Here is a 14,403-nt window from a genome sequence, read left to right on the forward strand (position 1 = left end):
TTTTGTTCATGAATAGACATCCACTGTATGATACTGTATTAGTACTATTGGAGAAATGGAGAGGGAATTTCAAAGGTCAGTAGTCCGAAAAAACAAAAACTATTAAAGTAGAAAATATAGCTATTATTATTATTTCCAAATTGATGACTAGATGAAGAGACTTCTGTTGTTGTTAATACATGACAAGGAGCTGGTGGGAGATACCATCATGGAGAGCATTATCTCCGAGAAGGCGTTCTCCATCTACAACTGTGTGATTTGTTGCTAGTCAGGTGGGTCAAGGGTATTTTCGTTGGAAGTGTTCAAATGCAGACAAACTTCAAATAAATGATCTCTATTCACCTTCAGAATTCGTTATTGTTGAGGATGATGATGATAATCACCACCATTATACATACTGGCATGTGTGTTGGATGGCTTTTATTGAGGCACTGTGACTAGGTGATTGCCTACCAAGGCTAAAGAGTGCCTCACCTGCCTTTAAATGATCTAAAACTAATATACCAATGTCGAACCAATGGTTCATCTAGTCAAATATAACCATTTTTATGTAAATATATATGTATAAAAATAAGATAAATGACTTTATATTAAGAGCACACACTCCAAGTTGAAAAACATTCTAAGACTAAAAAAGAAACACGTTAATATTTAATATGACTGAATTTCAATTTGGAAGATATCATTTATGCATTTACTTTTCTAAATCATGATTCTTGTTTTGCTCCTGTCTATAAGCGCTGTGATTTCTTTTTTCTTTTTAAGGCTAAAACCTCTCAAGAAATTTATGATAAGCTGAAGGACAACAAAAAAGAGAATAAATTTGACGCTCTCAAACAGCTGCCAGTCTTGTCTGTAGATAGTTCCTTTGCACAGGAGTTTATCAGTAAGCAAGGCCTCCATCTCATCATAGAAATTGTTACCAATCGACAAGAATTGTACGTATAAACTTATAACACTTATTATAAAACAAAAGATTAATTAACTAAAGGTTCAATCTGAATAATCTTACTGTTGAATGTAATCATTTAAAGCTTATTCTCCCACAATCTGAACTCTCTCCAAAGCTTACAATTCCTGAATAAGTCAAACTTCAAATGTAGAAAACTGAGTTGCTCCCGACTCCTTTTCCACAAACTGAGCAAAGGAACTTTTATTTTTTGTTGGGGAAGAGGGAGCTTTGCAACACTACAACCACTGATCATCATTTTGGTTTTCGTAACATTCATTCTTAGACATTTACTTCAGTATTCCTCAAAATCTTTAACTTAACAAGTAGATTTTCTATTGTTTCATAAGCAACTACTAAATCATGAGCATGAAGCATTAAAATAAATCTTGTCCCCTAATATTAGACTTTGCTCTCTTTCACCTTTATTTTCCTTTCTCTTCAAAGCTTTTCGTTTAACAATAATCTTTAGAGTAATTTACATTTAGATGAATTGCATCTTCCCTTTCTAACTCCTGTGGGTCGTGGAAGACTCAAAAACCGCATTTGATCATTTTGGCACATAATTCCCAAAGGTAGAAATTATCTGCCAAATAGTTCCTTCCACTATACAACTACCAATACACATTAGCCTTACTTCCAATTCTAAGTTTTGACTTCTAATGGAGTATGCCATTCCTCTGTTTAATTAACCTTATATGGAATTGTCCATTTTTGGTCCTCCGACAAAAGGAGAGTGGACCTGTAAATTCACCCTTGTCTGTTTGTCTGTCCACACTTTTCTCAATAACTACGCTTTGGAATTTAAAAATATTTTGCACAAACATTAAACATGATATGAGTAAAAACGTAACAGAATGGATTTTCCAGGAAAACTCCGGTTGATCCCCTAGGGGTGATTTTTGGGTTAAAATTGCTAAAATTGACACTTTTATGCTTATCAAAAAAAAAAAAAAAAAATTAATGCCTTGGATTTTTATAAAACTTTCTGAAAAATTGTAACTAACTGATTTCTATATAATTTTGTTTGTCTATATTTCGTGATAATTCTTAGGTGTGCCCCAGGAGTGCTTTTAGGGCTAATAAAAACACTCCATTTTTGGGACTATTTTATCATATTTGTCCCAAATTTTCTGTGTATGTCTATTTAGCAGCTTTGCATGGTGCTGAGCTCAAATTTAAATATGTTAAGGTCTTGAGGAAATTTGGGGCTAAATAGTGTGTGTGTGTGGGGGGGGGGCAAATGATGGACTGTCATTTCTTTTTTTGCATGGTTCAGAACTTAAATTTACATATATTAAGGCCTAAAACTGCACGGTTTGTTCATTTTCACTAGGATTTGACATCCCCTGAGGACTTTTGGGGCTAAATGGGGGCAATGCTGAACTTAGTCATTTTTTATGTCTCATTCATTCACTGTGCACTTACGGGGGACCATGCATCCTTCATTTGTTCACCTTATTAACGTTAATTTTGCTACAAATAAACATTTTTCTTTTACAAAAATTTTCCCACTTTTGAGGAAGTTCCAAAATAAGTGAATTGCATGTAAATATTTTCTTATTTTCACACATCTATAATCTGTGCTAATTTGTCTGTAAGAGCTTAAGAATTGATTTGAAGATACTTAAAAGGAATGTTCTTTTAAAAGGTTTTTGTTTTGCTATCTGTTTTCAGCACAATTCCTCTTTTGGCCTTTGCCCTCAAATCTTTTGTGTCTCTGATGGATCACAGCATTGTCAGTTGGGATATTGTGGATGAGGATTTTATTGCAAAGGTAATCATCTATTTTGCTCTGGAGGAAAAATGAGAAGATATTATTTTTATTTACTTATTTTTTTGTCTTTCTTTTTCTTTTTCTTTTTTTCTTTCTGTTCCTCTTTGTCATATTAACTCTTTGTTGAAAGCCATAATTTGAATGTAAATAAATACATTTCCTTTCAGTAAAACTTCAACTTTGTATTCCAAGAGAAGTAGTATAATAAATCAAGATATTTTTTCTTTTAATAAATGAACATTTTATTTTTAAAATGTACGAAAACAAAATAGTACCCCAAAAAACTCTGAGTAAAAAATATCCCTATCCCTTTTTTTCTATCTGTTAGCTATTTTTAGTAGATACTAGCTATATCCATTACCAATTAGGTTATAATCATTATAACTATTTATTATACTTTTATTTTTTATATAATATTACATATGTTTTAAGATGTTCATTTTGTATAATGAAAAATAAGAAGTTTCTTTACTTCTATATAATTATTATTTTTACTATATTATTTTACTTACTTCTATATTATTATTATTATTATTATTATTATTACGAAAAAGTATTCTTATATAAATATAAAGAAGGGTGTTACGTTACCATTTAACTTACAAATGTATATAAATAAGTTTTTCTCAAAATGCTCATGGAGGTATTAAGGAAGATTAGAATGATTGAATCAATATGGATTCAGGGGAGTCCAATAGAAATACCTAGATAATTAAGAAAGAAGGGAACAAGTTGCTCTATTAATTAGAGTTTATAGCTAATTAAACGATTAAAACCAATTTTTTTTATTTATTTATTTTTTTTTTCAGACATAAATCAATCCTTGAGCTAAGGTATATTTTATTATGTATTTTGTGCTATTAAATTATATAGGAAAAATCCTTACACAAACAAACGTTGATCGATTCACATTTAGTTTAATAATAGATTGACTTGAATAGAATGAAATTGTAGAAAAGTTATTTTGATTACTAGTCTAAAATATGAAATTTAAAAAAAAATCATACTTAAAAAATAACTTAATTAAAAATCATATCCACCAGAATGCGTTCTGGATTTTTAAATAGTCTCCTCCATTTTGCTGGCACATTGATTGACAACCCTCTCTGTATACGTAACGATCACATGCAAATTTAAATTTTTTTTTAAATAAACAAATATTCATTTATTTAAAGTTTGAAATTTTCAGCTTATAACAAAGCGCTCATCAGGATTTTTTTAAAAAACAATACATTTTTTTCTTTTTTTTTCTTACTTGCTATGATGTCGTTTGGCACAGTCTATTTATCAAAGATGGTGATTGTGTATTGTCCAGTCCAGTGGGTATGCCGGTTCTCGTGCAAATGTGTAGTATTAGTAGTAATCCACTTTTTAGAAGAACAGAGGAAATGAAATTCAAAACATGAGGTTAGAAGAATGAGGTAAGTAAGAAAAAAGAAAAGAAAGAAAAAAAAGTGTTGCATTGTTTTTTTAAAAAATTCTGATGAGGGCTTTGTTATAAGCCGAAAATTTGAAACATTAAATAAATGAATATATGTTTATTTAAAACGTAAAAATTTGTATGTGGGCGTTCATCTGTTTTGAATTTCATTTTCTCCATGCTTCTAACAAGTGGATTACTACTAATACTACATATTTGCACAATAACCAGCATACCCACTGGACTGGACAATACACAATCATCATCTCCGACAAATAGATTCTGCCAAACAACATCATAGCAAGTAAGAAAAAAAAAAAGAAAAAATCTATTGTTTTTTAAAAACATCCCAATGAAGGCTTTATTATAAGCCGAAAATTTGAAACTTTGAATATTTTTTATTTTTTTGTACATAGACATCACCACATATCAAGGCCCAGAGGCCACTCAAGGATAAGGGTTAAAGAGTGTACAATAGTCAATTGGGCAGCATAATAATCTTTAGTAATGGAAATTCGGTAAATTTGTTAACTTAAGTGAGACGGCTTATCAAGAACTTGTTTATGTTGGACTTGAAGACAACCATATTGTAGTCAGCTCGAAAGCAGGCAAGTGGAAAACAATTCCACAGGCCTGCAGTTCTAAGAAAGAAGCTTTGCTCATGGAATCTATGTTTAGGTTTAGGCACAGATAAAGAGTGGGGGAAATTTTTGATAGTGTTTTCAGCTAGATGAGTGTTTCTGATGAAAGTTTGGTGAGGGGGACCATAGATTGATGCTCAGACGAGCACTTGTGATGAAAATAACGATAAAGCAGAGACAGACTTGCATCATCTCTTCTATGAGGTAGAGGTTGCAGGGAAAAGAAAAAGGCATCCCCTACGAGGCTACGAAGTCTATTTTGAACCCTATCAAGACAGAATAAGTCCTTTCTAGCAGCTCCTGCCCAGATGTGGCAAAAGTACTCCATCCTTGGACGTAGCTGGCTCTTATATAGATAGAGAATTGCATCAGCAGTGAGATATCTACTGGATCAATAGAAGGATCCCACCATTTTTCTAGCGACCTTGGCAACGGATTTGATGTATGTGTTCCATTTCAGATCGGGAGTAAAGGTCAAGCCCAGAAGCTTGTCAAAACACGGAGCCTCCCCAAGACGAGAGCTAGTCATTTCAATTGATATCAGATGATATTTGTTTATTTAAAAAAAATAATTGAATTTAACTTTCAAAATAAAATAAAGATAATTTAGAAAAAAATAGTTAAAAAAAAAATGGAAAGTATTTCTAAGATTTAAAAATGTTTAACCAATTTTATTGCAAAATAAATTTTTTAATTACATATATTTCTTCTCTGTATTATCTTTCCAAAAATCTAAATATTCACAAGAAATAAATTTAAAAGACAAAAACAATGACAGTAAAAAGACTCCTGGGCAACACCAAGTAAATGCAGCAAGTGTATGATAAGGCATGTTTTATTTAATTTCTAGGTTTCAGAAGTTATGAAACAAACATTTACCTCGTCTCAATCGAGCATTTTATCCATTTTTTTTATTTTGATGTGCACGTTGTCTCTTTCTTAAAAGCTAAACAATTAATTTATAGTATAGAGTTATTTCCCTTGATTTATTGAATTATGTAAGTGTTTTTTCGTTTTTTGTTCTTCTTTAGCGACATTCGAAATATTGAGTTTCAAGTAAAACCAATGTTACCTACTTAATTGTCATGCCGCAATAATGTAAATATCCAAAAATTACGAAAAGCGATAAGGTAGAAGATTAATTATTAATGAAAACAATTTTCGAAGACAATTAATAAAAATTAAGTTTTGCTAAATTGGCCAAAGATTTTCAATTTACAGAAAATATTTACCTCCCTTTTGTTACGATTTCTTAAAAAAAAATTTTTTTTTTTTTTTTGCAAAGCACAATCTTCGCTGATTGTTTTTGAAAACTATTTTCATTAATAATTAATTTTGTATCTTATCGCTTTTCGTAATTTTTAGATATATTCATTATTGCGACATGACTATTAAATAGATAACATTGATTTTACTTGAAATTCAATATTTTGATTTTCGAATTTCGCTATTATAACAAAGAAGGACCTTTTTTTTTAACTCCACAATTAATTTGGTCCTGTAATCCCAAATGAATAAATTTTAGTTTTTTTTTAATTTTTCTTTCTTTTTTTTTTTTTTTTTTTTAAATTTGTTTTGATCATAACTTGCTTGAGGTTATCATAAATCCGAATTTCGGATTTCTGTAGTTCTGAAGTTCTAGAATTTCAGACAAACAAAAAATAGAACTTTCTTTTTTTTTATATTATTATATATCTTGTGTATCATTACTTATATTATTTTTCTTGTTGAGAATGTTCTTGTATAGCAGCTAAGAATTTTCTCTTATTTACTACCAGGTTGCTGAATGTCTAAAGGATGAAGATTGTGTGAAAGAAGTCACCTGCCTCCAGGCTGCTCTAGAAATCATTGAATCTGTTTTACTACATAGGTAAGACAAAAACATGTTATTTTTGCATCTTTTAAAAATTTCTTGCTGATTTCTATACTTTTTATTGTTCGTGTACAGATAGTTAGCAACCTTAGCAACAAGTTCTCCATTTTGGATCTGGAGTAAAAGTCAGTCCTCAGAACTTATCGAAACAAGGGCTTCCTCAAGGAAGGAGCCATTCATTTTGACTGGAGCAAAACAAGGAACTGAGCATTGGTGATGAAAAGAGAGCTTGGTTTAGAGATATTAACGGTACAAAGTCAGTTGTTTCCTCATGTCATCACATTTTCAAAATAAAAATAGAAGGGATCAACAAGATCTTGATCAGCTGTGTTATTCCCTTTGAAGTGTTGTCAGAAAAAGTTGATTATATTGCATAGATGTTAACGAATGATATTAGAATGTGATTTTGTTTAATGCATCTTTGGAAGAAAATTGAGCCCAGAATTCTTGAGATAGTATACACTTCTGCTCATCAACAACTACTTTTATAAATCCATCAGAAAGAAAGGATTTGATGGTTTCGAAGGCATTTTCATGTTTTTTTTTTTTTTTACTCTTTTTCATTCCAAAGAAAACAATTACCACTTGGAATGTAAAGGGACTACTATTTGGGATCATGCCTAACAGGGGATTGTGAGAAATTGAGCAGCAAGATGTTTGTTCATATTACATTTCTGCAAGTTAGTACAGTCAGGGAAGCAGGAAACAAGGAGGGAATTCCGAAGTCTAGCAGTCTGTGGAAAAAAAACAAACTATTAGAGTAGAAGGCTGTCCGGCATCTAGAAATCTGAACAGTGAAGTGGTAGAATTTTACTGTTTGTTGGGTTAGTCGGGAGTATGTATGTCGGGGGGTGGAACAAATGCTATAACCTCATCGAAGCACATTTCAGTCAAGTACTTGTAAAACAGGCATAGGAATATGACGTTGCAGTGATGGGACAGAAGTTGGAGCTTGGTTGACAATGCAGGATCTATTAGATTTTAAACTCTTGTTTTTGGATCCTGTCTAAGAGTGAGAGACTAGAGGTAGATGCATCAGCCCAGATCTAGAGGTCTAATTTCTACAACTCTATGTATTAAATTAGGTTGTATGTTAGCATTAACACATCACATCTAATGATGTTTCCAAGTGGTCCATTTTATCTGGTTTATCAGCGTAGACATAGGATTTTACATATCCCCATAGAAAATAGTCTAATGGGGTTTAATTGCATAAATAAAGTGACCAGTTTATAGGACCATTTTGTGAAATTATTCATTCATCAAATGTTTCTCTTAGTAAAATGATTGTATCATGCATTGTGTGGCATATGGCTCCTTCCAAGTGCTAAATCAAGCTGAACTCAAAATAATGAATAGTTGCTAAATCTGCAATAAAAAAAATAGTTAGCAATTTAAAGTTTGCTGCTTCTACCCCCCTCTCTGTCTCTCTCTTTCTCTCTCTCTCTATATATATATATATGACACATTTTATTCATACAAATTTTTTATTAATAAAAATGTTTCTTTTTACCTCTATTTATTATTGAGCATTTTTATATGGACAGAATAATAATTTACCCTGTGACTGTAAACTTACTTGAACTATTAATATATATAATATATGTATTTAAATCATTTTCAAGTTATATTCCAAATAAAGGGTATATACAAAGGTATTAAAATTGTTTACAGTTCTTTCAAGGCAATATTTATTTTCAGTAATATAACAAAACGTAATTTTTTTGTAAAACATTGAATCTCTTCAGAACAGAATTTTTACATGTACTAAGAAAACAAACCATATCAATGTCTTTAAAAAGTTCAATTTCCACCAAAAACTAAGCAAAAATCACACGAGTAGATCCATTGTCTAATACTTCACTCTGTCTCTCTTTTTTTTTCTTTTTTTTTTTCGTTACAAATGATTTAATCAAATTTGTGTGCATATTTAGAATTATACTTATTAAAAAAGAAATTACTGAAAAATCTTTATGATGTAAGTACTCGTCCCAGAACAAAGATGTTATATTAAAAAAAGCATGCATTTTTTTATTGAAGAAAATTAAATTTTACGATTTTTAATGATTAAGTATTTTTGGCAGTCATTAATTATCTCCTACTTATGGATAAATAGATAAACCTCATTAATCAAATAGAGTTGTTCGCCCTTGAATTTTAATGCCTTCTAAAATATAGGGTGCCTACTGCCTGTCCCTCCAGGTAGTTATAAAATTTGATTTTCTTAAATAAAATTAAAAAAAAAAAAACAAACAAACTACTTGATCAACTGACATAATTTTTGGAATATGACATTTTCGTTCTCTGACAGGTATGCAAATCATAAAGATTGTCCTGTAGTTTTGCTTTTTAAAATAAGTGTTATCCGAAATAAATTAACATTACATACTGGTGTCCTTTGTTTTTTTAATGTAGTCATAAATTGTGATTATTAGTTATAAAATAAGCGAACAATTTCTAATGTCTCAGATTTTTTTATAATTGAGAAATGTCAGATATTTTACTGAAAATACATATAATAAAAACTCTTTAATCTTGACCTTTTTTTAAATCTTTTTCAGTGATAAATATACAATCGTTGAAGAATTTTTCACCCCATTCGAAATCATTGCTCTCATCGAAAAGTAAGTTATATAGATTATTAGTATCATGCTGTTATGTTTTGTTTTTTGTTTTCTTTAAAATATTTACTGCAAATTTGTTTAAAATGAATTTTGTATTTATTAATACAGAACTTAGTGAAAATTTGTTAAATATTCCATTTTGGGAAATGGGAGCAAGTTCCCATTTAATGAGAAATATTTCGTTAAATCCAATTTTTACATAAGACCTCATATAATATCAAATAAAACAATCATACATTATTTGCTAAGAGGATGTTTGGAAGTATTGCAGTTGGTGTACTTTCATCGGCTTCATGACCAATGCTTTGAAGAAGATGAGTGATCTTAACAATGATAACAAGTGCAGGTTCTGCCACACAGAAGTAGAGAGTGCTGGCCACCTGACACCCAGTTGTAAGGTTCTGCTGGGGGGACAGCTACTATACAATGTGATACAAAGAGGAAGAGGAAGTAATGAGTAAGTGAGCGTTTGGTGGAAGAGAAACTCTTTATATATTATATCATCAATCGGATACTCGTAAAGTAAGAACGAAATACATAAATGCTGACTTATAAAATTTGTTTGTTGAAAAAAAAATTTGCTCTTTATTCTCTATTCCTTTGTCTTTTTGTCTTCTTTTTTACAGCAGTTCTGTTGAAATTCCCAAAAACCTCATTGCAGTACTTAATGCGATGCTGATGAAAGCTGACAGAGAAAAACATAAAGTATTACTTTTATTTATCTTCAAACATTCTCTCTCTCTCTCTCTCTCTCTCTCTCTCTCTCTCTCTCTCTCTCTCTCTCTCCTTATATATATATATAATGATTTAGTTTTTTTTTTTTTTTGAAAAAGAAATCCAGCAGAGTGCCCAATTAAAAGGAAAATCCGAAGATATCCGAAAAATAAGAGTGTATTTATATTTTGTATTTGGTGTACAGATGAGATAAGTCATTGGTACCGTCGGTTTCAAGCCTGATAATTAGGACCGTTTTAGATATCCATATCAAGCTCTCTTCAGCCAATACTCATGTCTCATATATATATATATATATAAAATTAGGTTTATGTTTATGTATTCGTGTATACAAGATTTACTCCTAAATAACCAATTATCATGAATTTTGGAACACAACTGTTAGACATTAAAGATTGTAATATGAGATGTACTTAGTTTTATGCCAAAGAGATAGAAGTCCTTCATGAAAATTCAAATACCTTCGATTTTTGTAAAATTTGAACAATAGGTATTAGACATCAATTAATAAGTATTCTCCAAATTTTAATTTTTTGGGGTTCTTTGGAGTGGAATCGTATGGGTGCAACCTCCCATTTGAAAATTCGAGTATATCAGATTTGCATTAAATTTGATTCATAGTCATCGGACACAAATTAAGCAAGATTTCCTCAAATTGAATTTTTTTTAGATTCTTCAGACTTGAGCCTTAAATTTTAGACATTTTCTAGGATAAAGATCATGTAATATATTTTTATTTTGATCTTTGTTAGGGGACATAAAATTAGTGCAAAACTGTTCTATTCAGGAATTAATTTTGACTGTCGTACAAAGTTTATATATCTATAAAAGTGAGAATGTGTATGTGTGTGTGTGTGAGGAGACTTCTCAACCTGTATATTCAAGAAATTTTTGATCTACAGACTTGAAATTTAGTATATAGGGTATTCAGACACATGGAACACTCTTTGATTGGTTTTTATCTGAAAAAAGGGCTGCTAAGTGGTCAAAATTAAAAAAAATTGGTACGTAGCGGTCATTGGATTTTTATGTTTGCCAACTGTTTCACAAATTCTCATGCATGAATGGTTCACATGATAGTTTCATTATGTTAAGAATAAGTAGGTTTGAAAACGCTTTTTAAAATTTGTATCAAGCTGGTCTAAATGTTATTGTACTTAACCCTTATCCCTGAGTGGCTTCTGGGCCTTGATAAGTGGTGATCACTGTGTAAAAAAAAAAAAAAAAAAAAAAAAAAAACTGTATTTAGGTTTGGTTTTTATCTCAGTTTAAGCATTTTTTTTTTTTTTACTTACAAAAAGTGAACTGATTCGAAAAAAAAAAAACACTACTCACATCCTCGAGTGGCTTTTGGGCCTTGATAAGCGGTGATGCCTATGTAAAAAAAATTAAAAAAAATAATGTCTCAGTCTCTGTTTTTTTTTTTTTTTTTTTTTTTTACTTCATAATAATGAAAATAGTTTTATTTGGCCCTAAGCCTCAATCTAACTAGGTCCTCAACTGATGACAGCTTTGCTGATAATGGTCTCTCAATTCGCCATATTTGATTCAGAGTGCATTGTTCATGTTGAAAGAAACTCTTCTCAAAATAAAACATGAGACCACACAGATAAAGCTCACTACTTTATTGGAGCTCTCCAGAAAACTAATCCTAGTGAACCAGGACTTATCTTATTCATTTTCAGCCATGAAGTCACCCTCTCCTTACACAGTGGAAAGGGGGGGGGCTCACACCTGTTCTCCTTAAAGTATCCACCAAAATGATTTAATTATTTACTTTATATATTTAGAATATCAAGACTAATCTGTCGTATCATTTCATTATATGTTTGTTTATAAGAAACTAGCAGGCCACCTATCGTTGCCCTATCGGAGAGTATCCATAAATATCATATTTTAATTAATGCAGAATTCTTATTTATTATAAACAGAAATACCATAGATATTAAATGTAACGTTAAATTCCTTTTAAAAAATTACCTGACCACGGATGCAATCCTTGACCTGTATAAGCTTTATACATATCCAAAGATAGAATACTGCTGTTACAGAAGGGAAGTTGCTTCACAAGACACTCTTTTCTATCTTGATAAACAAATTCAACTTTGAAGTCTAGTGGAGGGGGTTATCTCTTTTTCTTTCTAGATGTTGCTAGTTTTTAGAATTTATCTTTATTTTTGTGAGGCATACTCGACTGAGCTCCAATGTTTGATTCGTTCTTGTAAAACATTTGCATTAAGAACTCATCTCATTAGCACAACAAAAAACATTCTATTTTCTTTCCGTATGCCTTGCATCAGGTGGAATTTCCATGGATCACATTACCATGAAACTGCTTCACTGCTGATAACATCAATAAAATTCCTTCCTTGAGTAATCAAAGTCAGTTCATTCCATTGATCAATGTTAGTACTCTCATAGTGTTCCTCATCTTTTGATTTCCATCTTATTAACACTTATTCTTGAGTGACACTTGATTTTGATAAGTGGTGATCCTGATAGTTAAAAACAAACAAAAAAATCATTCCAAAATACTTCAATTCTCAAAATCCCCAAATACTTCAATTCATCTAAAAACTGATGATCCCAAAATACTTCAATTCAACTAAAAACCTAATATATCACAACTTATCAAGGCTAAAAGACGTTTGAGGATAAGAGCTGATGAGTTGGATAGATTTTAATTGAATGATGATGAATATTATGAAAGGATTGAAAATAATGAATGGAATGGATAAAATTTAACTGGATTTGAAAATGACTATGCTGTAGTTCTCAGGAAGCAAATATATTTCCATGGTGAAAATTGAAAATAGAGTTTTTACAGAGTCAGAGTTATGGATTTAGAAAAAGTTTTAATTGTTGAATTTTAAGCCCCTATTTGGTGAGGTTGTCTTAAAACAATCAAAATTTATTACAATTTTGGTTGTTTTAATTTTATGTAATGTCTTATTAAAATAAGATAACATTTTTGAATGGTGAGTGGGGAAAGTGCTTGCTCTTTTGGAAAATTTCTTTAATGAAAAACTATAAGTATATGACCCCCCCCCCCATTTAAACAACGTACACCAATATGGTTGTCAAATTTGAAGTTCATACATCTATTAACTTCAAAGTTTTCATCTTTTGTGTATATGGACTAAACTTTGTCAAGCACTAGTTGTTTTGCCCCTCCATCAGATATTTTTAATGCATTATTTTGTTAGTATATATCATTGAATACCTGTGGGGAAAACAAAGAGTTAATGATATAAATTGTATCATTTGAGTTAAACATATAAAAAAAAATTTATTCATTTTAAAAATTTGAATGTTTTAGTTTTAGATTTAAGAAATGGTTAATTGGAGTTTTAAGAAAAATATAACCCTTTGCTATTCTTACAGTAAAATAAAAATCATTTTACACATGCATAATAAAATATTAAAAATATAATGGTGGACATATCCAACATGTATCCCTTTCATATTTATAGATTTTTGAGTATCAAATTTTCAGATTATTTTTTAAAATGTTTTCCTTAGTGGATCTGTATAAGTTTAATGTGACCTGATTTACCTATAGTATTTTAATAATTAATATGGACTAAATCATCCGTTCATCTGTGATAATTAACCTTTTTGCTTTGCTGCTTGTATTTTATTAGTTTTTTTTTTTCGAATGCTTGAAAATGTGAAAAAAAAAACAACAAAAAAAAAAACTAAATGAAATTTCAGTTTTAAATGTTTATGGTTAATATTTGTAATTTTTAATCCATTTTTTTCCTTTTAGCAAATGACTGAAAACTTGCAGTCGAAAAGCTTTCGAAACATCATCATTGATGTAAGTTTCTTTTCTACTTTGTTCAAGTGGCATTTCCTTTTTAAATTAATATGACTTTTCAAAATAGGATAATTTTTTTCTTAAAAATCTAATTTAGTTAAAAAAAAACAACAATATTTTTTTGTTTAATTTGGTATTGTTTTGTGTCTTAAAATTTTATTTTATTTTTTTATTTCTTTTTTTATGATATAACATTTAAGCATATGACTATGTTTTGAATTTTTTAAGTTTGAGGATTGATAAATTGTTGATTATTTGGATCACTATTCTCATCTCGTTATATTTACAAAGTTTCAAACGTGTCACTTTTACCTTCAAGTGCATCTTTTTTTAAAAAAAAAAGAGTAAACTTGGGAATGGAAACCAAATAGTAAACTTTGGAATCTTTGTCAAACTTGTAAGCTTATATGGAATTTCAAACAGTCTTTTATTTAATCCATAGGGGTAGCTTGTTCTCATTCTATCATCCATGACCAGATAGAAGTGCTAATTTTAAACCTACTTATAAAAAGAGATCTCCTGCATTTTTTCAAGTTTCCACATGAAGATAAGTTTTAAAAACGA

At 30.1% G+C, this 14,403-nt stretch overlaps 1 protein-coding gene across 1 annotated transcript in view; it reads left to right on the forward strand.

The window, feature by feature from the left end:
• LOC145302656 (engulfment and cell motility protein 1-like) overlaps positions 1-14,403 on the forward strand; it is a 121,610-nt gene that overhangs the window by 49,470 nt on the left and 57,737 nt on the right. The window contains exons 5-10 of the mRNA XM_080144672.1: positions 766-938; positions 2,627-2,726; positions 6,566-6,657; positions 9,222-9,284; positions 9,911-9,989; positions 13,789-13,839. Coding sequence (XP_080000798.1) covers positions 766-938; positions 2,627-2,726; positions 6,566-6,657; positions 9,222-9,284; positions 9,911-9,989; positions 13,789-13,839 — 558 coding nt within the window. The remainder of the gene's footprint in view (positions 1-765; positions 939-2,626; positions 2,727-6,565; positions 6,658-9,221; positions 9,285-9,910; positions 9,990-13,788; positions 13,840-14,403) is intronic.

The sequence above is a fragment of the Euprymna scolopes genome, chromosome 1 (genome assembly GCF_053919585.1).
Source record: "Euprymna scolopes isolate OS-2025 chromosome 1, ASM5391958v1, whole genome shotgun sequence".
NCBI classification, from domain to species: domain Eukaryota; kingdom Metazoa; phylum Mollusca; class Cephalopoda; order Sepiida; family Sepiolidae; genus Euprymna; species Euprymna scolopes.